Source organism: Pelobates fuscus, chromosome 5 (assembly GCF_036172605.1).
Source record: "Pelobates fuscus isolate aPelFus1 chromosome 5, aPelFus1.pri, whole genome shotgun sequence".
NCBI classification, from domain to species: domain Eukaryota; kingdom Metazoa; phylum Chordata; class Amphibia; order Anura; family Pelobatidae; genus Pelobates; species Pelobates fuscus.
The window spans coordinates 125,768,037-125,795,356 of NC_086321.1; the positions used below are offsets into that span (position 1 = coordinate 125,768,037).

General features: G+C 41.5%; 2 protein-coding genes across 2 annotated transcripts in view; one reads left to right on the forward strand and one right to left on the reverse strand.

The window, feature by feature from the left end:
• Nucleotides 1–19,086, reverse strand: part of BRAP (BRCA1 associated protein) — a 58,708-nt gene extending 39,622 nt beyond the window's left edge. The window contains exons 1-8 of the mRNA XM_063454253.1: nt 18,845–19,086; nt 10,899–11,060; nt 9,358–9,520; nt 7,438–7,627; nt 6,611–6,724; nt 4,206–4,354; nt 1,410–1,485; nt 756–894 (exon numbers count right to left, since the gene is read on the reverse strand). Coding sequence (XP_063310323.1) covers nt 756–894; nt 1,410–1,485; nt 4,206–4,354; nt 6,611–6,724; nt 7,438–7,627; nt 9,358–9,520; nt 10,899–11,060; nt 18,845–18,923 — 1,072 coding nt within the window. The 5' untranslated portion in view covers nt 18,924–19,086. The remainder of the gene's footprint in view (nt 1–755; nt 895–1,409; nt 1,486–4,205; nt 4,355–6,610; nt 6,725–7,437; nt 7,628–9,357; nt 9,521–10,898; nt 11,061–18,844) is intronic.
• A 337-nt stretch (nt 19,087–19,423) lies between these two features.
• Nucleotides 19,424–27,320, forward strand: part of ACAD10 (acyl-CoA dehydrogenase family member 10) — a 139,842-nt gene continuing 131,945 nt past the window's right edge. The window contains exon 1 of the mRNA XM_063454248.1: nt 19,424–19,455. The gene's annotated coding sequence lies outside the window, so the exon portion shown is untranslated. The remainder of the gene's footprint in view (nt 19,456–27,320) is intronic.

Sequence of the window (27,320 nt, forward strand, 5' to 3'; positions counted from 1 at the left end):
TTTGCTTCTGATATCCAGCTCTGTATTTCATAGATCTCCTGGCTTCTGACCTTTGGCTTGACTCTTGACCTAGTTCCTTTGCTGCCAGCCCTGACTAACAGACCGCCTAAGTCTGCTTCCTGTCTGCTCCTTTCTGGCCTCTTCACTCTGTAAATAAAGGCACCACTGTCCTCATAGATCGTCCAAATTCCTGTACCAAGCTCAAGCACCTGGGGAGGTTGTGTTTGCAAGGGGTTGCCGTTCCACTGCAACCGAGTTCCTTTCCAAATAAACCAACCAGTAGGTTCACAACGAGTGGTATTCCTATACATTTGCCGTTATAAACGGAACATGGGGCAATTGGTGCCGAACAAATAACTGAAGGGCATATTCTCTAGAAAACGCTGATTGTGCCAAATAGCAGGGACAGCACTAAAAATGGACCCTTCATACATTGTGGATAGTGACCTTAGCAGTGTGAAGTCACGGACATAAACAACTTGCGGGCACAGATTCTGAATTAGAAAGAAAATTCAAGAAGGACTTCCGGATTTACCATCCTGCTAGCAACCATTGTTTACTCTAGACATGACTCAGAAGTGATGCAAGTTTGACCAACTTGCCTGTGGGTCCTAAGTTATGTGCTGCAGACTGTTATAAAGGCCAGTTAACCCCTCTCACAATTACTGCCCTACATCCTTAACCTATACATACAAAAATATGATATATACATAGACAGATAGATATAGAGAGAGAAAGAGAGAAGACTTGCTTACCTCCTGCATAGTCCCACACCCTGTGATTTGTCAGCTGCATGGCATAGGTATGCTGTGTCTCTTCAAAGTGTTTATAGGCATGTCTGCTAACATATCTGCCGCATCCAATGTGGCCACAGATTAAACAAATCCAGAGATTCTGCGGTGAAATAGGACAAAAAACTGTTGCTAAAGCACCAACTTCAGAAATTACATAAAACCACTATACTAACATAAGCACTCTTACCCTGGCTTAGAACTGCCTTGCTTTGTAAATCCACTAAGGCGCTAACCCCATGAGTCAGGCAGCCAGAATAAGAGTTCTGTGATGTTGGTGTCAAAGAGGCATTCTAAGTACCTATACAGTTTACATTTTGCAATCACGCTATTAAACCTATTGTACACCCAGTATCAGCATGTAAAGTGTGCTAAAGTTGGGAGTGCGTCCAGTGTTTTTCTATGAGAGCCACTGGAAACAGTCCTTTCTCTTAAAGAAAAATTGGATAGACAGATTGTGGCAGATGCCAAATGTGCTAATTAAATTGACAATGCTTTTTTTTGCAACAGACAAAAGTCATCAATCTAAAGAGTGTCCCAGCAATTGAATCAATGTAGGTTAAACTGTGTTGTTGAAGTTTTATGTTTCTTGTTCTAGGATTTAAAATACCAACTTACTTCCTGCACACCACATTCAAAGCACTTGTTTTCCTCCACTGGCTCAGGCGTTTGGCAGTATCGACACACTGGACACCTGTAATAAAAGAAAGGGATACTTTATATATCACAGTAATTTGGATGGACTCAACATAATAATAATAATAATAATAATAATAATAATAATAGTATTTAACCAGGAAAGGTACACTCAGATTACTCTGGTTTTCAAGTACGTCCTGGGGATGTTACCTTAGCCCAGCATCCAAGGGTTGTTACGATTACCCAATTTAATGGTACTCATTTTATCTACCTCGGAAGGAGGAAAGGCTGAGTCAACCCTGCCGGGATTCGAACTTGCAACCCAAGGGCTGAACAGATTCTACTGATAATGCATTAGGCCACTGTCTAACCGGCATAAAATGTAGAATATGTTTTAAAGGGACACTCTAGGCACCCAGACCACTTCTGCTCATTGGAGTGGTCTGGGTGCCAACTCCCACTACCCTTAACCCTGCAGCTGTAATTATTGCAGTTTTTTATAAACTGCAATAATTACATTGCAGGGTTAACTCCACCTCTAGTGGCTGTCTACTAGACAGCCAATAGAGGTCACTTCCTGGGTTCTAGCACAGGAAACCTGTGCTAGAGCGTCGCTGGACGTCCTCACGCTGTGTGAGGACCTCCAGCGTCGCTCAAAACCCCATAGGAAAGCATTGAAATGATTTTTCAATGCTTTCCTATGGGGAGACGTAATGCGCATGCGCGGCATTTCCGCGCATGCGCATTACGTCTCCTCGGCCGGTGGGCGAGATCAGTCTCGCCCACCGGCCGACGCAATCACTGGGAGGAGCGTCGCGGAGGCGGAGACAGCGGCGAGGGACATCGCCGCTGTCCCAGGTAAGTGACTGAAGGGGTTTTCACCCCTTCAGTAACCGGGGATTGGGGGGTGGGAGGGAGAGGAACCCTCCAGTGCCAGAAAAACTGATCGTTTTTCTGGCACTGGAGTTTCCCTTTAAAAAATAGGCTGAAATAAGCATACGGTGGTAAGACTATTTAAGAGGTGAACAACATTTTATTTTTAATAATATATTTCATTAGCATGAAACATAAAAACTACGGAACAAAGGTAGGCTGCATCGATCTTCAATTATAGATGAATGAATGATAATCCAGTTACAGACACTGTTTCCTTTAGGGTAATTGTGGAGCGAATACAAAAACAGAAAATTAAGTCCTGTGCTCGTACTCCCACTACACTCCTGGGCATCAGCAATGACTATACACATTAGCCCCCCCACCCCCCAAAAGAAGAAAAAAGTTACTTCTGCACTATCCCAAAGCCGTATGCACTTTAAATCACAGGAGGTTCTTAGTATCACCCCAATAGCCATTCAAAAGTACACTCACCTGCCCCGTTAAGGTAACCATGTAACAATGCTGCCGCCCACCTCATGCGTTTCCTATTAAGGGTTAAAAGGTGTGTACGGCTTTAGAAATACACCACTTTCTGTCTCATTAAAGGACCACTATAGTCACCTGAACAACTTTAGCTTAATGAAGCAGTTTTGGTGTATAGAACACGCCCCTGCAGCCTCACTGCTCAATCCTCTGCCATTTAGGAGTTAAATCCCTTTGTTAATGAACCCTAGTTACACCTCCCTGCATGTGACTTGCACAGCCTTCCATAAACACTTCCTGTAAAGAGAGCCCTATTTAGGCTTTTTCTTATCCCCTGCTTTGTTAATAGCTTGTTAGACCCTGCAAGAGCCTCTTGTATGTGATCAAAGTTCAATTTAGAGATTGAGATACAATTATTTAAGTTAAATTACACCTGTTTGAAAGTGAAACCAGTTTTTTTTTCATGCAGGCTCTGTCAATCATAGCCAGGGGAGGTGTGGCTAGGGCTGCATTAACAGAAACAAAGTGATTTCACTCCTAAATGACAGTGAATTGAGCAGTGAAATTGCAGGGGAATGATCTATACACTAAAACTGCTTTATTTAGCTAAAGTAATTTAGGTGACTATAGTGTTCCTTTAACCCTGCCTTGAGTTAGTGCACAAGAAACTTTTTTTTTTTTCTTCTAAATTACGGAGCTGATTATTACCGCTCTACAAGCTATCCAGCAAATTGCTTAACCAGGGAGTTTTGTGCCATAAAAAATAAAAATACAATGAAAAAAAAAAAATCACAGAAATTAAGTCTGCATAATCCTGGATTTTCATTGTAGTACAGGGCATATCCTGTAGATAAAATAGTTTATTTAGTAAGATTATTATTGCCATTTATATAGCGCCAACAGATTCCGTAGCGCTTTACAATATTACAGTCTATAGGAGTTGGTGTATAAAACACAATCGGACAGGAAATAGCAATCAAATAAGGTGAGAGCGAAGCAGAGCTGGAGAGAGAGTAGAGTGCTGCCCTTTAGGAGAGAGCAAGAGACAGGTATGGGAGGTGGTAAGCTTTCCTAAATAGATGTGTTTAAAGGCATTTCTTAAACGGTTGAAGACAAGGGGAGAGTCTGATGGGGGTAGGCAGGCTATTCCATTGGAGTACAAAAAACAAGCAAACAGTGAAGACAGTTGTCAAAGATCACCTAAATAAATGGCTTTTGAAGAACTATACACATAAATGACTGGGACTTGATGTTTCATTGTGTATTTGAAGAGGTTCCTGCTGTTTACACATAGCATGAACAGTAACTTACATTGAGATAAGCAAGTAATAATAATCCACTAAGGCACATGCATTTACATGTGAGACAATTCAGTTAGTAAGTAAGGCATTAGTTAATAGCCAACAAAGCACCTACGTTGTGTCCTCCCATCGCTGCAGACACTGACTGTGAAAACTGTGGTTGCAAAGTGTTGTCAGAATCCCATTTACTGATTCATCCATCCGTTCAAGGCAAACAGTGCACTTGGGAAGCTCAGTAAGATCCATCACTGGCAGGCTAGCACCCTACAAAAAAAAACAAAAAAAACAAACTTACAATGTAGCAAAAGTTCAAACATCTGATCAGAGGCAGGATATTATTCAAAACGATATGTGCATTTAATGACACTTCTCACAGTAATGGCCTTTTGGAACCACAGCAATTTTGTCATTTTTTTTGTCTAGTTCAACCATTGATAAGGGAATCTTTTAAGCAAACAAAGAAGTTTGAATGACTATCTGTTCCTGTCCAAATTAGAGATGTTTAAATTGCGTATACGCAGAAGTAAATTCACACTGACACAAGGTTCAGGTTAAATGAAAGAACTTCAGGAAATTTATTAGCATCTGAACAAAGCAGGCTTGCAAGTCCTTTTTAAAGATAAAATTACGTCATTGTAAAATCAAGATAAAAAGTGAGGAAACATTGTCAATTGGCTAAGAGAAGAAGTGGTTAGTTAAATGCCCTCCCTGTTGGGTGTTACGTCTTACATCATAACTGACGTCATAAAGTTCTCCTCCAGATTTCAGCGCCATCTTGCTTAGCACGAGGAGTTCTTTCGATGGGAGGGGGCATTTTGGCAGCTATCCATAAAGAGTAGCTGGTACCTTTAGTCTTTCAAGGTTAGTATCCTCAGTATTCTCAAGGCCTCTTTGGCAATTATACACTCTATCAATACTATCTGCTACAGTGTGTTCTTTGAATCAGAAGATTCTAGCATTTTCTGCTGACATGCTGTTTCTACGAACAAAGGAATCTTGTAAAGTTTAAACTATGAGGCATGAGAGCTGAATATGAGAATATAGTATTAAAAGGGGCCCAGTAAGGATTATATAGTTTATAAGGGGCCTAATAATGGATATAAGTTATAAGGGGTTAATAATTCTACAACACCATCACTTCCCACTTTCTTATTCAGTGCACCCACATACTATATATTGTATTTTAAAAGACAGGTGGGGCCGTTATTTGATTATAAATGAGAAAAAAAAAATAATATTATATTATATATATATATATATATATATATATATATATATCTCTTGATTTAGAATATCGTGTTTTGCTTATAACAAGGTGCACGGAATTTAACAAAATAAAAAAGAAAAAAACAAAACTTAATCATGATGTATGAAACACATATGTCTAGGATTTCAATTCTATTTTTGGTAGTTATACGGTCACAAGGAGCCACATTTTTCACAATTTGGGATGTTTAACAGTGGGGAAAGTAGATATGATAAATGAGGTATTTAGCAAATGGTAAATGACATGTTTCATTAGGTCAGGTACACACTTTATTTAATAGCAAGAAATAAAAATAAAAAATAGATTTCATTTCATTTTAAACAGACGAAGGATCAAGGAGCAGACCATTGTTAGTTACTAGTGTGTGACAGCTATTGGGGATTCACATGGGTTAATTCACTAAATAAGAAACTGTAGTGAATTGAAAAATGTGCCAAGCTAGAAAAACATTATCCAATCCAACTATAGTCACAGTTTGGGTATTGCAATATGATGCTCAATGCACTGGGATTCAGTATTTAGTTAAAACCTAAACCAATTGTAGTCCAAACTGAAAACATACTTGACTTTGCATTTTTCTTATTTCAGCTATTTTGTGATATAACATTTTAAATTCCCGACAAGTCACACTTTAGTTGATAACTCTGTAAGACTATCTCAAAAACATCCAAAACACATCTATTCTACAAAAATATATAGAAAATCAAATCAAAGCCATTGTAAATAAAGTCCTAAATCTCAAACCCAATATTTAAACTAGCATTGTTTATGCATCTAGAATGCCCAGTAAGTTTTACTTACCACTAGAAGCATAAAAAAAAAAAACCACAAAACAATAATATATATAATACTTTATTCAGTTTTCTAATATCCTCAAGCGAAATGCACCAAGAATAAAATTTATTATAATCTAGTTACATCGAGTAGTTTTTTTAGCGAACTGAAAATCAAAATGGCAAAACTGAGCCAAGAAGTGACTATAGCACAGTTGGAGAATTTTAAGTTGCAGAAATTCAGAATTTATTTTATATATTGCCTCCAGCAGTGTATCAAACTAAATCCTGTTAACTGTAGTGGTCTACAAACAATTTAAGCCCCACCTTATTAATGTATATTTGTTTACTCATAAACAAGAAGAATATAAAATGTTTACAAATTGATCTGTGTAGCTTTAATTACTGAACCTTACAGTTTAACAGGCATAGAATGGCAATAAGTGTGAAGATAGAGGACAGTGTACATAAACCACTTACATCATCAGACTTGAACACCTCGGCCCGTTCCACATAAACCAACTGGCAGACATCATCTTCAATGGAGTTAAACTGGCGCCCATTACTTGCCATGTAGAAACTATCAGCATCAGCCTGGGATTCGGGTATGAAGATAAATAAGTAAATAATCCCTTTTAGAAAAGGGAGAGTAGCACAAAATCTAACAGTTGAAAAAAGCCTATGATAAAGCACAACTCCACACAGCTACTAGAGCTGATATACACACTGGTCTGTGTTCAATCACGGAGATCACATGACTGTCACCCAGCCCACTAACAATGTTCCAATAGATTCACCCATTGTTGTGCTGGTTTGTTTTCAGTTCATGGTTGAGACAGAACAGTGACAAGCAAAGAGCATCCTTTTTTTAAAAACACATGAAGGGATGATTACAAGTGCAAAATGGATGTTCCAGTTAAATTATGTGCTATGCATACACAATTCTGTGATCCGAGAATACACTAGTGCAGCAGAGTCATTGAACAGACTTGTAGTGGGCATCAGAAACAAAACATGTAAAGCATATGGAAGTAACATGTTTACAGGCAGCATAGCATGCAGCTCACTCCACGGGCAATCACATAAACTGAAAACTGACTTTTCTTAACTTTGATTTTTTCCCCCCCATCAGATTGACTATTATTTAAAATGTTGCAATATTTTTATATTTGATAGTTTAACGTATGATATCTTTTTTCGATAATTTAATACCTTGAAAAAAAAACATTTTAAAAATGTATATAAAAATATGAAATATTTTAGTATGTTTACTATGTTTACTATGACGCAGCAATATTTCCCATTACCTGACAGCTGAATTTTATCAGGACCATGTACTGATTTGGAGTGGAATCACGGATGATTTTCATGTGCTCGATGACCTCATTAAAAGAAGCTACAAATTTCATGAGATCATGACTTGTCATTGCAGAAGGAACAGTGAGTATACAGAGCATGGCACTACGTCCTACGTCTTCTTTCAGTGATGTCATTTTACTAGGGGAGAGAGATATACAAAATGTAAACACTTAGTTGACTGGTTAGAATATTTCCACTAGGCTGTGTCATAAAAAAATAAATCAATTTGCAAAGTAACAAAGCTGTATGGGTTTATAGAAACATTGAAAAAAAAATGTGAAAATTTAGCAAAACACAGTAGCACACAAAAAATAAAAATAAAAGAAAAAGAAAACCGTCTCACAGTGAACCACAGGGAATGGCAAACAAGGGGCATGCAGGCACCATAATCACTACAGTGGGCTGTAATGATTATGATGTTTTGAGTATCCTTTTAGTGTCAGATTGGCCATGTGCAACCCTTACCTAACCCAGGGGTTCCCAAAAGGTAGATCCCCAGATGTTTTAAAAACACAGTTTCCATGATGCTTTGTTATACTAAAGCCATGTAAAGCATCATGGGAATTGTAGTTCTACAACATCTGGGGATCTACCTTTTGAGCACCCCTGAGCTATCCTATCCAGCCTAAATTCACCATTAACCTTCACATGAAAACACCAGCCACATTCCTATTCACTAACACAACGACCTCACATTCATATTCACACGTGAAAATAAAAAGGTTAGTGGATTGTTTGGATTTCAAAGTGATTTTCACCTTTTAGACCAAAGTAACCTGGAATAAATCTGGAGATTTCTTCAAGTCAGCTATACATTCAGTATTTTTGTTTACCTAAACTTGAGATTTCTCTTTGAAAAGTACTGTTATAGTCCTCATCCCAAGATCTACATATTTAAAAAAAAAAAAAAAACACAAAATGCAAACACATTAACAACCTTGTATCCTAGACCTAAACTTTCATGTAAACCTCCAACACACGCCAAACCCAACCATTTGTGACTATTCAACGGTATTTTTAATTAATTCACTTTTTTTTTTTTTACTGCAAAAAACAGGCAAAGAAACTTGGCAAGATGTTAAAGAAAATAAATGCATAATATGAATGGTAATCCCTGCTAGCTCTATTAATCATGGGGTACCTTTCGCACCATGACCAGATCACTTCACCCTCACTGTGCTCCCATCATATAAAGGATGTGCAATTAGGCCTGATGCATTTTAGTTAATTATTTTTTAAATCCATTTGCTGACCTTACTGTTTATTTTAGTTACTGCTGGGGACTACAAGTCTACGCAGTCCAACTCAAGGTGTACTTAAAGGGCCACTATTGTCACCTGAACAACAGCCTATTATATTTTTTCTATGGGGGTGAAGGTTGTTTTTAACACAAGGGCCAGGAATACATGTTTGTGCTCCTGACTCTACAGTGTTTCTTTAATGACAATATAGACCAGGGGTTCTCCAACTCCAGCCCCCCAGATGTTGCTGAACTACAACTCCCATGATTATTTGAATTACATAGATAGCCAGAGAATCATGGGAGTTGTAGTTCAGCAACATCTGGGGGGCCGGAGTTTGAGGACCCCTGATATAGACCATAGCCAATATGGAGAAAATCTGAGATAATTTAGAGATAGGCTTGTGAAATTCTGACCACCTTAAATACAAATTAAATAACCGGTGTCAAGAATGTATTTTTTTTTTTCCACAAAAATACTTATAATAATTCAGGGTTTTGTAAATAACCTCAGAATAGTGCCATTTCTTCTGCATATAATAAAACACTACAAAACTAGTTGCAATGTTTGTTTGCACTAAAACACAATATACACACCCACCATACACATGCATAACTGGGCACTTACTTTGTTTTGTAGAGGTGCATAATTCCATGAACTATTTCCACTGATGGGTTTCCACTGAAGAAAGTGATCTGATCTGGCAGATGCTTGGATGGAGAGTCAGGGGGAGTCTTATTAGATGCTTCCATAGAATCGAGTTTCTCAGAAGAAGCAGTCACCGGTGGATCTAGCAGAAAATACACACCAACAAGTACAATGCAAGTGATATACAAATATCCACCTCCAGTGACAGGCTTCTTTACAGATTAATGAAAGATTGCATGAGCACCACTTGGACAGAGTTCACTGCAAAAGTTGGAAAAAAAAAAAAAAAAAAAAACACAATTGCAGGAACTTTAAGAGTGAGTTTATGTTGTTTCTATTTTAATGCAATATCGTCAAAGCATTTAAAAAAATAATTTTAAAAAGGGCTCTGTCTAGCCTGGAGTGTCCATTTAAAACAAGGAAACTTAAAGGGTTACTCTAACCCTTCTTACATACATACACACATTTTTTTCTAAGAAAACAAGTAATTCCATATTGGGCATTACTCTTTAGGTGCCGTGTTCCCCCAAACAATGAAAAAAGTATAAAAAAGTTTAACTCACTGAAGTCAAGCGCAAGGCAAAGCTCCTGGTGTTGTTCAGTACACTCTCACCTGAGGTCACGGCAGCCATGGCGAAGTCCAATCAAAGGACTCTCATAGAGAAGCCTTTGATTGGACTGTTTAGCAGGCTCAAAGTACATGCACGGGCTCTGAGCCGGGAAGGCAAGAGGGAGTGGGAAGGAGACAGTGAACTTTAAACTTATGGGATCGTGAGGTGGGAGAGCTGCGATGAAGGAGTGAGGGGAGACAAGCTTGCAGGCTCTGTCTACAAGAGAAAATCAGAAAATGTCTGTCACCAGTGTGCAGAGCGCACTGACAATAGACATAAAATATGCCCAGAATTGACATTTAGCAAGCCCGGAGGAGAATTCACAGCTGCCAGAGTCCCATGTACTGCTGGTGTAACTAGCCTCCGGCAGACAAGTGCAAATATCTCTGGATGTGCAGCGTTTCCAGATTCTTTCCTCAATGACCACTTCAAAAGGCAGAAGTGGTCATGGATGTTGGAGTAACCCTTTAATATCTAGCACATATGTTTATAAAGCATGTCCATAATCGAAGACATTTTAACTTCATCATCTGACTCTGGTTCAGAATATAATCTACCGAAATGGTTGTGTTTTTATGTTGTCCTCCCTAAAGAAACTGAAATAAAACCAGTTTATAAATCTGCATAAAATGCACAATCCCTTGCAAAGGACAATACACTAAAATGCAGGGTATTGTCAATTCAGGAGAAAATTAAGATTTATATTTTTCTGCAAAGAAAATACTAGGGATACTGCTGACATTCCAGTCTGTATAGGCTACTGGATGGCAGAATGACACTAATATTTGTACAAGCTCATATTTTATTCTTTATGACAGCTTAAAATGGTCTACACAGCTCCGTTTCTCCAAGGACACCGTTTTGTAAGAAGACATTCATGAACTACCATCAGTAGGAGAGGATTCTTACCTGAGCTGGGACCGATAGTTTCTATGATCATATCTGTCATTTCCCTCCTTCCAATGTGCTGGTGAAGAATGGCTGCTTTATCCACCGGTTCCTTCCCTTCCAAATAAGCTGCTGCGGTATGCAACGTTTTCTCTTTGATTTCCTCATCAGACATCTCGGTGGCTGAGCAAGAACATCAATATTAATGTTTGGTGGTTTTACAATAACAGAAAGACTAAAAGTTGACTGAATCATCCTGTGAATTTGCAAAAGCATGAAAACACTTTGCGATTTGGTGGCAATGGAATTGACAATCAAATAAGTACATGGGTCACATAACCATAAAGGAACATTTGCATATTGTATTAAAAAGGGTCAGATTAAAGGTTGTTCTATATCTGCTGCAAAGTTTGACAGCACCAAATCAGTTAACTTGGAGGAAAATAAATATATGGTTCAGGACCAAATTTCTGTACACCTGGCATTTTATTATTAATCTACTACTTCTGCATTCATGGTCTATATGTCAAGTTATTGTGCCATGAATTCTCTTTACATACATTAGTTGTGATTTTGCAATAGGCAATAAATATTCTCCAGGTTCTCCCTCAGTCCGATCCTCCTTCCCTGACGTCACTCCCCTTGCTGGAGATTGAGGGAGGGCAGGGAGGATGGACTGCAGGAAGGACATGGGCTGCACACAATCATTGACTGTCATTTACAGAATACTGTGTGTGCTGGCATCAGACATCAATTTTGCACAAAGTTTACATTAGCCAGTCTGGAACTTGTGTGTCACTTTACGAACAATACCATTTCATACAGATGTATAATGATAGCACATAGAATTCTCACATACATTCCTGTAGAAGTTGTAGTTGGTCCACCACCAGACCGAGGGGTTCCAGCCACTAGAAGTTATTGTGAACTAGGCTTAGTTTTCATCTAAACCACTAGGGGTCATCCTAGTGACTGCTTAATAATACAAGCACTGGGTGAAAATATACAAACTTATGTGGGGAGAAGTACAAGAACTGGGTAAGGATACTGGCTACTTATGAGTAGCATTCTATTGCTGAGAGATCTGTACTACTGTTACCATTTTTTAGAATAGTTCCACTGATGAGATTATTCAGAGTAGAGAGATTTGTTTGACTAGGTACAGAAAAGCTTGATAAAGGCCCGGTGGGGTTGAAATCTTGCTGCTTTTGCCCCAATAAAGCTGCTTTTTTGGTATCCCGGAGTACATGAACTGTTATTTATTCTGCATATCTTAGAAGGGAGGCCTGGCCAGCCCTGGCTTCAGATCACCTGGGTTATTTGGCGAGTGTGGTATCCAGTACGTCTCTATTAGGTACATAAAATTACCTGTTTTAAATGAGCACCATTTGCCGCCTCGGAAAGTCGGGCTCTTTTGATTGCATTGTTCATAACATTAGTAAATGTTTGAGGCTCTAGCACTGAAATTTCTGCACAGTCTCCTTGAAGTGTATATGGTTTGTTCACGTACACCCACTCCCAGATATCCCCACAAGAAGTAATTGGAAACTGGAAGGTCGGGCAAACAATTAATCTGGGAATTTACTGAAACTATCCGCTTGACAGACAGTTGCCTTAGGAGGCCCATTGTGGCCGTGGCTGTATGGGCAGTAACCACATCATGTTAAAACCACATTTTAGGATGTTTTTCCTCTTTACATAAAAATAATAGCACTGCCATTCTGAAAATAAAATTCCACTATTCTTACTCGTTCTTTTGTGATATTAGTTATAATATGTAACAGCAACAAAAAATTGTAACTACTAACAAACAAGTTATTTACCCGTCAGATAAATTATATAAACCTGTATATATTCTTTTATAAAATGCATTAAAAAAAATAAAAAAATATATCAGGTAAATAGTTACTCTATATATTCTATTTAAAATAATTATCTCAGCTGCATGGAAATATCAACCCATCAATTTTCTGGTATATTGAGATCTACGTAATAAATTATTCAGGCTAGGTTTGCAGTACCACAATTAGCCTGATCATCTAAAAGTACAGAATTACGGGAAGTGTAGTCCAACAACAGCTGGAAGGGAAAGGCTCAATATTCTTGAACAAAAACCATGCACAAACGGTGGTAATTTCAGCATCACAGATTAAATTGAGAATAATTTAATTCACCAAATTCCTATATTTCAAATAATGACTTTAAAAGGACCACTATAAGCACCCAGACCACTTTAGCTCAATGAAGTGGTCTGGGTGCCAGGTCCCCCTGGTTTTAACCTTGCAGCTAAAAACATTTTTTTGAGGGTTTCATTGAGGGTTAAGCCAGCCTTTAGTGGCTGTCTACCTGACAGCCACTAGAGGCCGCTTCGCAATTCTCAGTGTGAAAATCACACTAAGATGACACTGACGTCCATAGGAAAGCATTGAGTAATGCTTTCCTATTGGCGGTTTGAATACGCACGGCTCTTGCCGCGCATGCGCATTCGGAGCAGACGTCGGCATGGGGAGGAGAGGTAACCAGCACTGGATTAAGGTAATTGGCTGAAGGGGTTTTAACCCCTTAAATCCAGCGGGAGGGGGAACCTAATAACCCTATAGTTTGTTTTCCTGGCACTATAGCGCTCCTTTAAGTTCCAAATACCAGGTCTCTGCACATGAATTAAAAAATTTTCTACACGTTTACATCTACACTTGTAATGTATCCCTTACAGCTAAAACGCACTTATGTTAATGCAAGATTTCAATTAGAAGGCACTAAGTATTTATGTTCTGGGTTTTGTTTTATAACCGTAATTCCTTATACATGCTTTTATTGTGATAACTGAAAAAATAAACTACATTTTACTCATTTGTTTGACTGGTTTAAATTAAGATTATTTGATAGCGCTGGATAAAATGAGATATCTCAGTCTGGTTTGGTTTTACATGAACTGTAATTTGGTATTTATTTAGTACTATTTTACAACAAAAATAAAAACTATAAGTTTTTATATTTCTGTAAAATAAAACCAGACATCCCACATTTGTTTTCTTTATGATGCTAATGAAATGCCCCAATAGTCTTCAAAGAATTTAACGTGATCTAAACATTTTGACGACCTCTTTCGACATGTATAGGAGAGTAGATTATCCTGACTCCCTCTAGCTTCCACATTAACAAAACAAATTATTTAACAACCCATTGGATTGGTTCTTAAGGTGGCTTGGTCCTTTTTATCCCCCTTTACCTATGACCCTTTTATCTTTATGATTACACTCCCTGCTTTTTTTCCCCTTATCTCAATACCTGGGCCATTTTTTTCTTCTCTGTCCATGATGTCTGCCCTTTCTGTGGGATTGATTTTACTGAGGGATTGTGAGGAAATTTGATTTGTAACTGAAACACAACCTTGCTTTAAACTCCATCTACAGGGAGTGCAGAATTATTAGGCAAATGAGTATTTTGACCACATCATCCTTTTTATGCATGTTGTCTTACTCCAAGCTGTATAGGCTCGAAAGCCTACTACCAATTAAGCATATTAGGTGATGTGCATCTCTGTAATGAGAAGGGGTGTGGTCTAATGACCAACACCCTATATCAGGTGTGCATAATTATTAGGCAACTTCCTTTCCTTTGGCAAAATGGGTCAAAAGAAGGACTTGACAGGCTCAGAAAAGTCAAAAATAGTGAGATATCTTGCAGAGGGATGCAGCACTCTTAAAATTGCAAAGCTTCTGAAGCGTGATCATCGAACAATCAAGCGTTTCATTCAAAATAGTCAACAGGGTCGCAAGAAGCGTGTGGAGAAACCAAGGCGCAAAATAACTGCCCATGAACTGAGAAAAGTCAAGCGTGCAGCTGCCAAGATGCCACTTGCCACCAGTTTGGCCATATTTCAGAGCTGCAACATCACTGGAGTGCCCAAAAGCACAAGGTGTGCAATACTCAGAGACATGGCCAAGGTAAGAAAGGCTGAAAGACGACCACCACTGAACAAGACACACAAGCTGAAACGTCAAGACTGGGCCAAGAAATATCTCAAGACTGATTTTTCTAAGGTTTTATGGACTGATGAAATGAGAGTGAGTCTTGATGGGCCAGATGGATGGGCCCGTGGCTGGATTGGTAAAGGGCAGAGAGCTCCAGTCCGACGCCAGCAAGGTGGAGGTGGAGTACTGGTTTGGGCTGGTATCATCAAAGATGAGCTTGTGGGGCCTTTTCGGGTTGAGGATGGAGTCAAGCTCAACTCCCAATCCTACTGCCAGTTTCTGGAAGACACCTTCTTCAAGCAGTGGTACAGGAAGAAGTCTGCATCCTTCAAGAAAAACATGATTTTCATGCAGGACAATGCTCCATCACACACGTCCAAGTACTCCACAGCGTGGCTGGCAAGAAAGGGTATAAAAGAAGAAAATCTAATGACATGGCCTCCTTGTTCACCTGATCCGAACCCCATTGAGAACCTGTGGTCCATCATCAAATGTGAGATTTACGAGGAGGGAAAACAGTACACCTCTCTGAACAGTGTCTGGGAGGCTGTGGTTGCTGCTGCTGCACGCAATGTTGATGGTGAACAGATCAAAACACTGACAGAATCCATGGATGGCAGGCTTTTGAGTGTCCTTGCAAAGAAAGGTGGCTATATTGGTCACTGATTTGTTTTTGTTATGTTTTTGAATGTCAGAAATGTATATTTGTGAATGTTGAGATGTTATATTGGTTTCACTGGTAAAAATAAATAATTGAAATGGGTATATATTTGTTTTTTGTTAAGTTGCCTAATAATTATGCACAGTAATAGTCACCTGCACACACAGATATCCCCCTAAAATAGCTATAACTAAAAACAAACTAAAAACTACTTCCAAAAATATTCAGCTATGATATTAATGAGTTTTTTGGGTTCATTGAGAACATGGTTGTTGTTCAATAATAAAATTAATCCTCAAAAATACAACTTGCCTAATAATTCTGCACTCCCTGTATTGTCAGTTTTCAATCAGTTTTCTAAACCTGATCGTTAAACAGGAGGGGGAAAAAATTATGAAAACTTCAACAGAATAAAATGAAAAGATTCAGACACGAGGAGCTATATAGAAGCAGATTAGATTAAGTGTTATTTTTGGGGTGACAGGGCCTATTTAAGGTTTAGAACACTCAGATTAAGCTCTCCATTTATCAGTTTGTTTTAAATATTACAAGTAAATATTAGAGGGACATTCCAAGCACTGTAATCAGCTTTTCTCTGTGACTGTATTGTATAGCTTCCAACAGTAGGAGTAAGTGCAACCATGCTGTTAACCGTTTATTATCCAGTACAAGTGAACCTTTTCAGCGATGTGGCTTCTATTCACTATTTGGCCAATACCGTATGGTGTCTGGCGTGTTCGGATATCCTTCCAGAGTAATTTGCCAAACCGTTTTAGAAAGCCAAATGTCTTCTCCGAGTTTAGCAGCTCCAATACAGGATCTCACTCATTAGAATGTGTTGAGCTTCCCCCCAGTCAATAAGCACTCCTCTGCTCAGTAGATGCAGGGTGCCTGTTGTGACCAGGTGTAAACTGACAAAACCGTTTTCAAATAGTAAAAAAAAAATTAAAAAATAATAAAAAAAACTTACTCTGGGAGCCAAGGCACTTTTGCACTTTAGCCACTACAGCAGGTTGTATTGGTTATGTTACTTGGGTTGTTCCTTTAAAGAAACAACTAGAAAATGTAGATTGCATATCCAATTAAATATCTGCCTCAATGCATTATTTAGAGAACTCTAAGAGAAATTCTTAAGTAAAAATCCCTTCGGTCTGATCTTCCCAAGTCACCATACTGAAATCTTGGTCTTCTGATAGCATTTTATTATAGAGCTGTGGTATCACGTTATGTTAAGTACAATATATATATATATATATATATATATATATATATATATATATATATATATATATATATATAAATAAATAAAACAGTCCAGACTCTGGCACTCAACCCCCCCCCCAAAAAAAGTATATATTGTATATGAGTATATGACCAGGGTGCCTCCAGGCCAGTAGATATATGAAGGTAGAAACAGGAGCACTCACTTGGATTTTTCAAACATGTATTGACAGTCTTAACAAATCTAATCTACACATACATACATACATACATACATACATACAGTTGCAAGAAAAAGTATGTGAACCCTTTTGAATGATATGGATTTCTGCACAAATTGGTCATAAAATGTGATCTGATCATCATCTAAGTCACAACAATAGACAATCACAGTCTGCTTAAACTAATAACACACAAAGAATGAAATGTTGCCATGTTTTTATTGAACACACCATGTAAACATTCACAGTGCAGGTGGAAAAAAGTATGTGAACCCTTGGATTTAATAACTAGTTGAACCTCCTTTGGCAGCAATAACTTCAACCAAACGTTTCCTGTAGTTGCAGATCAGACATGCACAACGGTCAGGAGTAATTCTTAACCATTCCTCTTTACAGAACTGTTTCAGTTCAGCAATATTCTTGGGATGTTTGGTGTGAATCGCTTTCTTGAGGTCATGCCACAGCATCTCAATCGGGTTGAGGTCAGGACTCTGACTGGGCCACTTCAGAAGGTGTATTTTCTTCTGTTTAAGCCATTCTGTTGTTGATTGACTGCTATGCTTTGGGTCATTGTCCTGTTGCAACACCCATCTTCTGTTGAGCTTCAGCTGGTAGACAGATGGCCTTAAGTTCTCCTGCAAAATGTCTTGATAAACTTAGGAATTCATTTTTCCTTCGATGATAGCAATCCGTCCAGGCCCTGACGCATCAAAGTAGCCCCAAACCATGATGCCCCCACCACCATACTTCACAGTTGGGATGAGGTTTTGATGTTTGTGTACTGTGCCTCTTTTTCACCACACAGTGTTGCGTGTTTCTTCCAAACAACTCAACTTTGGTTTCATCTGTCCACAGAATATTTTGCCAGTACTGCTGTGGAACATCCAGGTGCTCTTGTGCAAACTGTAAACATGCAGCAATGTTTTGTTTGGACAGCAGTGGCTTCCTCTGTGGTATCCTCCCATGAAATCCATTCTTGTTTAGTGTTTTACGTATTGTAGATTCGCTAACAGGGATGTTAGCATTTGCCAGTGACTTTTGTAAGTCTTTAGCTGACACTCTAGGATTCTTCTTCACCTCATTGAGCAGTCTGCGCTGTGCTCTTGCAGGCATCTTTACAGGACAGCCACTCCTAGGGAGAGTAGCAGCAGTGCTGAACTTTCTCCATTTATAGACAATTTGTCTTACTGTGGACTGATGAACAGCAAGGCTTTTGGAGATACTTTTATAACCCTTTCAAGCTTTATGCAAGTCAACAATTCTTAATTGTAGGTCTTCTGAGAGCTCTTTTGTGCGAGGCATCATTCACATCAGGCAATGCTTCTTGTGAAAAGCAAACCCAGAACTGGTGTGTGTTTTTTATAGGGCAGGGCAGCTGTAACCAACACCTCCAATCTCATCTCATTGATTGGACTCCAGTTGGCTGACATCTCACTCCAATTAGCTCTTGGAGATGTCATTAGTCTAGGGGTTCACATACTTTTTCCACCTGCATTGTGAATGTTTACATGGTGCGTTCAATAAAAACATGGCAACATTTCATTCTTTGTGTGTTATTAGTTTAAGCAGACTGTGATTGTCTATTGTTGTGACTTAGACGATGATCAGATCACATTTTATGACCAATTTGTGAAGAAATCCATATCATTCCAAAGGGGTCACATACTTTTTCTTGCAACTATATATATATATATATAATATATCTCTCTGTCTGTCTATATATATATGTATGTATCTCTTTATATATATATATATATATATATATATATATATATATATATTGTATATTTAATATATCTCTCTCTCTCTCTCTCTCTCTCTCTCTACTGTATATATAATATCTCTCTCTCTATAATGTATCTATATATCAGTAGGTGTATAGTCTCTCACCAGCACGGTATTGGAAGCCCACTGGGATGGGAGATCGATCCGATAGCTCCAGCCGGATGACAACCAGTGAAACACTCATATGTTTGGATAGATCAGAGTCAGACACACGGACGGGGACTCTTATTATCCGGAGTCACTGACACGGGATGCTGGCTGTGAGGGTGCGGGAAGGGTTAATGTCGGTCCGGGAGCAGACAGCTGCGATCCCCTCTAGACGTTATCCCTAAACATACACTTCCGGGACTCCGCCAGAGTGACTTCATCTGAGCGCTGCGATTGGCCGCAATCAGTGACGCGTACGTCAAAGCGGCGGCCATGTTGAAAATGGGAAACCAAGTAAACAATCTCTGAGGACCTTTCCCTTCAAAGAGATACATCGATAACTCAATGCCATACTCCTAATGTATCAATAGCATAGAGCTGTGGACAGTATACTGTGGCAACGCGGTTACGCAATCCTTAACCTGCCGTTGAGCGTCTGAGGGCTGAATGACCTCTGTGCCCAAAACAAAGATGGCTGCCTCCACCCTTGTACTTTGCACTCTTGACAGCTCCACTCTAAGCCTATTAGGGACGTCATGACAGGGGGGCGGAGTCTGTTGTTTGCCAAGGTAAGTTGAAGTTCTTCTATGTTATGTTGCTATAAATACTGATGGGATTATATTATTTATTATTATTATAAAGGAAACATGAACAACGTGTCACATATGTAACTGCACGACCTGCCTATTGTAGCATTCAGTTTATTGTAGTCACTGTAATAGAGAGGTTTATGAAGTTTGCTATGGCAGTTCAGAGAAACCTGCTGCATTTAATAGAGATTTATTACATTTAATAGAGATTTATTAGTAATTTGCTAAAGATAGGCTAGATTAACTAAACTACGAACTGCAGCGAATTTAAATCCAAATGGCAGAATTTAGGTAAATACAACCAAGTTTTGACTCTAAGATGTTTTTTTGACTATAGGAGTTGTCTAGCCCTTCTTATTTATCAGCTGTTCACTGAGTGAGAATTTAAAGTAAAAGGGTTACTCAAACTACCATGAGCACTCAGTGATTTGAGGTCATGGTGGTAGGAATGTGTATGTGCTGTGTTTCAGCTCGAAACACTGCAGGTATAACGATATTGGAACATGTGTGCAAGGGGCTAGTTGCACCCCTACCACGTGTGACTTCTGTTCCGGGCTGCCTAATGTCATTTCTGTGCATATTTTACATCTGTCACCAGACCGCACTGCATTTAGCACAAGGCTAACAAGGCACTTTCCAGGGGGCAGCAAAAACATGCCTCCAAACGTACTGCTAGATGCCTTGTTAGAGCCTTTTCATTGGGGGGCCAAGAGCTTGCTGGCTGCCCACCTTTGAACCTCCCTGAGATGGGCTGCCATGTCTATTGACACCAGGCAGCGATGTTGCGCTTTTCTCTGTGCGCTCTGTAGTGACCCTGAGAAACAGAATATGACATCACTCTGGCTCCCGGCATCACTATGCAGTGCACAAGGATTTTTAGATTAGGGGTCATGCCTAGGGCAGCACAAATCCATACTACACCGCTATGCATGCTGCCGACAGACCTGCTTAGCTACTGCCTGCAAGGGGAAGTGCATTCTCCATTCCCTCCCTTCAATTATTAAGCCTTAACCATCTCCCCACATTTCATTTGCACTTTTTTTTATTATATCCTTCCCCTGTTTACCCCCACTTCCTCCCCTTGCTGGTCCAGAGCACATGATGCCCTGACGTCAAATGGGAGCTTCACCCGGTGCTGGATTGCAGGTACGTTATAAAATCTTTACAGCATTTCACCAGGGGAAAGCAGTAGTCTTTGGGGTTAAATCTTTCGAGAATTGTTTAACCCCTTAAGGTCAGAGAGCACCCAAGGGCCTCCTGGCACCATAACAACTTCATTTAGATGAAGTTGCTATGGTGACTGGAATGTTCCTTGGAGATCCTGTATGAGCGTAGCCCTCCAATCTTAAAACATGGTGTCCTTAAGTATATATGAATGGCCATTTCTACCCCACATCCCATTTTTTGCCCAGTAGTTATTGGGTTAAATGTTTTTATATAAGCATGATGCTCCTAGTTGCTTTATCTAGCATATTTTAATAGTTCAATAGTGATCTTATGCTTCATGACAGCAGTAGTTTTACAGGATTTAAAGGGACTCTCCAGGCAAACGATTTTACTTACCTGGTTCCAGCGCCGGGGGCCTCGTGAAGCCGTGCCCCATATTTCGTCAAAATGTCGAAATAGGCAGGCGCGAGCAGGGAGCAATCAGACGCTTCCATTTGGCATTCATGCTGCCCTATGAAGTCCTGAGCGCACTACTGCGCATGCGCGCGGTGTGCGTGGCCGCGAGCTGACTGACAGCTCAGCTTGCGGTTTTTGCCCGCCCCCTCTCCTCTGCTGACAGGCAGGAGAGAGAAGGCGCGCGCACAGTGCCTTCTCTGATACGTCTGACGTGTACAAGGCCTTTTTAGGGCCCTGCATGATAGGAAGTCCCTCTGGTGGCCACTGTAGGTATTCCTATAAATTAATGTAAACACTGTATTTTCTCTGAAAATACAGTGTTTACATTAGATTGCCTGCAGGGAGCTATAGATCTCACCTGAACAAATACAATAAGCTGTAGTTGTTCAGGTGACTATAGTGTCCCTTTAAAACCATACATACTTCATTGCTACAGAGCTATGTTGAGCGACTCATCAGAACGTTTTCTCTTTCCGTTTAAGTTTATATAGACTTGATGCCCTGCCTATTGTGTAGACCTGGCCAGCATACTGGTTATTTTCAAGCCAGATGGCTATACGATGTACAGATGTTTAGTGTCATGACAGGGACCCTACATATATACCTATACATTAAAAAACCCTTGTTCCAGGTGTTGTGTAGAATGCTGTGCTGCCAACTGTATACCTACCATTGTTTACCATGTTATACTGCACTACAGCTCTGGGACAATTGTTCTAATTATTATTTTTTTTTTGTAAATATGATTTTTATTGTTTTCATATAATTTCTCAACGTGTAATATATAGCATGTCGAGACTCGCAGGTCCCAAATAAAACTCTCGGTAGGTAATGTCAACAGTTGTATAAATTCACAGTGTTGTATGGGCACATGCGCCTCTATGTAGTAAGGACTCGCAGGTCCCTTGCGAAATACATATGTGCTATTGCCCTTTGGCTTGTATAACATTACGATTCATTTTAGAACTGCGTGTAGGTTCTGAGTTCTCTTTCCGGTTTTGTCCTAGCATCTTGAATCAGTGAGATCATATGCCCTCATTAGTAACTACATCTCATATCCTTTGTACTGTGTCTATGTGTAGGTGTGTTTTTGTTGTTGTAGCCTTCGTCTGATTGTAGTGTATGGTAGGTCCCGAGACCGCCGGGGCCCGTGTATCATCTGCTCCGTGACCCTATCCTGTCGCTTATGTATTGTGTCCCTCGTCCTAAGGATGTGTGATGTGTCTCCTGTTCCCTACTATGGCGGGGGTCTGATTTTCCCGTTGGACGGGTGTCCCGTCCCCTCCCTTCTATTCCTTTCAGGGATTATGTATCATGTCTGTCTTGAGGATGTCCCGGATGTAACCCGCGCTCTGGTGGTGTGTGTGGGGCTAGTATGTATTTGGGGTCCCCCATCCCTGTCTAAGCGGGCGGTGGGGGGTCCTATTCCCGGCATTATGGGTTTATGGTGTGGTATCCCTGTGTTGGGGATTCGTTCCCTTCTTTAGTCTGTGTTCGTGAGGCTGCTGCAAATTAAAGTCAGGGTAGAGCTGTAAGCGTCTCATAGAAATCTGATGTGGTAGATTTTAGTATCCAGTGTCCAGGTGTTGAGGTATTTTTGGAAGGTGTCATTTGCGGTGTTGTGGAGTTCCTCAAGGGATCTGAGTTCCTCCATTTGTGTAAACCATATCCTGAGGGGAGGGGTGACTTGTTGCTTCCAGAATTGGGGTATCAGTGCCTTGGCTACATTCAGAATGCGAATAGTGAGTGATCTTTTGTATGCTTTCTTAGTGGTCTGGGTGTGATGTAGCAGCATTGCTGCCGGGGTGAATGGTGGCGGATCATCTGTGTATTGGCAAATGATTTTGTGTATAGTTTTCCAGTAAGGGATTATCTTATTGCAGTCCCACCATATATGTAAAAGGGTGCCCTGTTCCTCCTCGCATCGCCAGCATTGGGGGGAATGTGTCGGGATTCGTGTATGTAGTGTTGCGGGAGTGTAGTACCAGTGGGTCAGTAGCTTGTATGCCGTTTCCTGAGTCTTACTAAAGCTTGAACAGTGATGTGTGAGAGAGCAATTTTTTTCCCATTCTCCTTTATCCATTGTGTGGCCTAGTGCTGCCTCCCACTTCCCCATGAATCGTGGTTGTTCTGTTGGTGTGAGTGTTAGTAGTAGGGTGTATAGGACGGAGACTCCATGTGCCAGTGGGCGAGGGTCCATGCAGAGAGTCTCGAAAGTGGTGGTTGCCCTCGTCAGTATGGGGCCCTGTGGGAGGGAGGTTATGTAGCTCCTAATTTGTCTGTATTTGAGGTGTATTAAAAAGGTATGTTCAGATTGTCCCCTTAGGTCGTCTATGGTCTTAGGGCCTCCAGGTGTGAGTACATGTGTAAGTCTGGGTAGAGGGTCTTGGATTAGGTCTTTGAATGCTCTCGGGTCCGTTCTGGGGGGGAAGTCGGGGTTATGTGTGAGTGGTAGCAGGGGAGTAGGGTAGGTGGTTAGGCCGTGTTTCCCTTTTGCGTGGTTCTGATACCGGAGAAACTGACGGAAGCCAAGCACAGAGAGATGGACACAGGTTTCTTCAGGAAGGAAGAGATTCTTTATTGGATCACCGATCGGGACTCAGAGGGACTAATGTCACCAAAATACAGCAAGTTCTGAGCCCCGACAATAGTGCAGGCTCCTTATATAGGCACATAACTCCTCCCATATTAAGCTTCACCCGCACATTCTCTTGACCAATCAATACAAATAAGAATTAACTTCCTGCTTGACCGCATGGCTTGTCCAGCACAATGGAGGAGGGGAATACTACATCCTGTATTCTTGCACATGCTCCGTACACTACTGATCGTATCTTGCCTCGTGCAACCAACTGATCGATACGTCAGCATATGCACGTACACATGCCACGTGGTAATCTCGGCCTACTAAATTTATTTTTACCGAGATTCCACCACAGTTCCATTCCCATAGAGTCGCTTTCGTGTAAGGGGAGTGTGTTGCGTGCCCTATCGATGCCTCGGGTGGCAGCCATGGCAGCACTGCGACCGGGATTCCCGCCTCATGTTCCTCCACCTGTTTCCATAGCTTGTGTGTGCCCGGTTTGGTCCATTCCACTATCCGTAGAAAGTGGCATGCCCTGTAGTACAGGGTGAAGTCCGGTAGTGCCAGACCACCTCTGTCCTTTGGCTGCGTTAGAAGAGCGTGGTTAACCCTGGGTTTTTTCCCATTCCATACATATCGGATTAAGGCTGTACGTAGTGAGGCAAAGTATGTGCGTGGGATCAGTATTGGGATAGCTTGGAACAGGTAGAGTAGGCGCGGTAAGAAGTTCATTTTTACCACCTGGATGCGGCCTAACCATGAAATATGGGGATGTGCCCATTCCTGCATCTCTGTGCGCATTTTCGCTAGTAGGTCAGTAAAGTTTTCCTTAAATAGGTCCCCTACCCTCCTTGTCAACCAGACTCCTAGGTACTTGAGCTTCTGTGTCGCCCATTGGATCGTGTAGTGTTGGCGCAGGGGTTCCGCCCTACGTTCAGGGATGCTTATGTTTAGTATGAATGATTTGTTCAGATTGATTTTCAAATTGGAGAGCCGCCCGTATTCCTGAAATGTTTTCAGTATGTTTGGGAGTGATATTTCAGGGTTGGTCACGTAGAACAGTAGGTCGTCAGCGTAGGCCGCGACCTTATGGTGGGTCGACCCCGCCTTCATCCTCGTTATGTCCGGGTTGTTTCTGATGGCCACCAGTAGTGGCCCCAGGGCCAAGACGAAGAGGATCGGGGACAAGGGGCATCCCTGACGTGTGCCATTTAATATGTTGAATGGTTCCGATAGGGCCCCGTTTACAATCACCTGTGCGGAGGGCTGTGTATATAGGGCTTCTATCCATCCCCGGATGCCCGGGCCCAGGCCCATGTGGGTGAGGGTCTGGAATAGATATTTCCATCCCACTCTGTCGAAGGCCTTCTCCGCGTCCGTGGATAGCAGGAGAAGGCCTCCGGCAATGCGTGCGCCACTATGCATCAATGTGAGGGTGCGCATGGTGTTTTCTCGTGCCTCCCTCCCCTTTACAAATCCCACCTGTTCTGGGTGTACCAAGGTGGGTACATGTGATTGTAGTCTATTCGCTAATATTTTAGTCAGGAGTTTGAGGTCGCTATTGATTAGGGAAATAGGGCGGTAGCTTCCGCAGTGCTCCATGTCCTTTCCTTCCTTAGGGATAATAGTGATGTGCGCTGCCAGGGATTGCTTGGGAAGTGGATGGCCCTCTTTTATGGCGTTGAACGTCGTTATGAGTGGGGCGTATAGTATGTCTGCGTATGTCTTATAATAGCATAGTGGTAGGCCGTCTGGGCCTGGGCTTCTGCCCGTTTTCGTCTGTTTCACTGCTAGTGTCAGTTCCTCCGATGTTATCTCCCTGTCTAGTAGTTCAGCCGTGTCCCTATCTATTGTAGGCGTCGAGTGGAGCGTCAGGTATGCGTCGATGGAGTCCGTCAGTCGTGTGTCCGCCTGATGTGTGTGTGGTCCGTATAGCGCGTACAGATTAGCGTAGTAAGCCCTGATTGTTTCCTGTATCTTGCGAGGCAGTCTGTGTAGTGTGTTCTTATCGTCCCGTATGCGGTCTATGTATGTCTGTTGTCTGCGTTTGGCTAACATCCGTGCCAATAGCCTGCCACTTTTGTTGCCGTGTAGTGCGAAAAAGGCGGTATGTCGCAGCGCATCTCTGTGGTATCTCGTCTGGAGCATTTTGGTCAGGTCCCTGCGTAGTGCGAGTAGTTGGTTTTGCGATTCAGGCGTCTGTTTGGTTTTGTTCAGATTGTCGATTTCCCTAATTTTTGTCAGAGTGTCTGCCATAGCTGCCTCCCTTTGTCTCTTTAGTTTGGCGCTTTTTTGAATGAAATGGCCCCTGATCACGCACTTGTGAGCCTCCCACATGATCGTCGGGGATGTTTGGGATGGGGTGTTTGTGGCAAAAAATTCACGAAGAGCCGTGTCGATTTCCGCTTTTACCTCCGGTACGGAGAGTAAGTGTTCATTGAGCCGCCACTTAGTTACCTTAGGGCCGGTGGAGTGGGGACGTTATCGTGAGTGTCACGGGGGCGTGATCCGACCACGTGGCTGTGCCGTGTTCTACTCGTAGGGCGAGGGGGAGGTGGTAATGAGTCAGGAAAAAGTAATCTATTCTGGTGTATGAATTATGGGGGTGGGAGAAGAACGTATAATCCCTCTTGTCTGGGTGGTGGGCTCTCCAGCTATCTACTAGTTTGTATTTGGATATGAGGTGTTTGAGTGTGGTCAGGTGTTGCGTTGGTATGTGGGATGTGCCGGTGGACGTGTCCCATTTTGGGTCTAGGGCTATGTTGAGGTCCCCTCCTATGATCAATGTACCCTCTGCAAACCCCTGTATCTTGCGGAGTATTCCGGCTAGGAACCTGTGATGTCTCTGATTGGGGGCATATATGTTGGCGAAAGTGTATACCTGTCCCGCTATCGTTCCTTTCAGGAGAACATATCTTCCCTTCCCGGTCCGTCTGTAGGCCCTGTTCTTGGAATGGGATTCCCCTGTGTATCAGGACTGCTGTTCCCCTGGCCTTGCCCCGTGATAGTCGCTGTAGTAGCTCGTGGGATAGTGGTGGTTATGTAGCTTCGTCTGGCTCCCTCTTTGAAGTGCGTCTCTTGGATAAATACTATGGACGCCCTAGCGGCGTGGAAATCTTTCAGGGCTGCTGACCTCTTTTCGGATTTGTTCAAGCCCCTTGCATTTATGGTGATTAGTGTGAGATTAGCCGGAATCAGCGACATTTTGAGCTGGGCCTAATTGGCCCTCTGTCCCGGCAGTCCCCGGTCGAAAATTAAGTTGAGTATGTGTCGTGTTAAATGGGTATGTGAGTGTGTAGTGTAGGGTGTTCGCCTTCTATTTGGCGTTAGGGTGTTTGCGTCTCGGTGGTCGTGGGGGCCCTTGGCCGCCCTTGGGTGTTATATGTCGACCCCTTGTAAGTGGCGCCTGTCCCTCGTGGGAGTGGTTGGAAGGCCTAGGCCTCTGCGTGTGTATGGAAGTGTCCTGGTTGTTCGCCCCGCGAGTCTCTCCCAGGTATAACCTAGTGTCTCTCTCCAAGTCCCTCGATGTCCCCCTTGGGGCTCTGTATGATTGTGTATGTGTCACTTATCCTCGCCCGTGTACGTGTGTGGTATTAGCAACGTATACCATATAACATTATAATTAACAGAAAGTAAA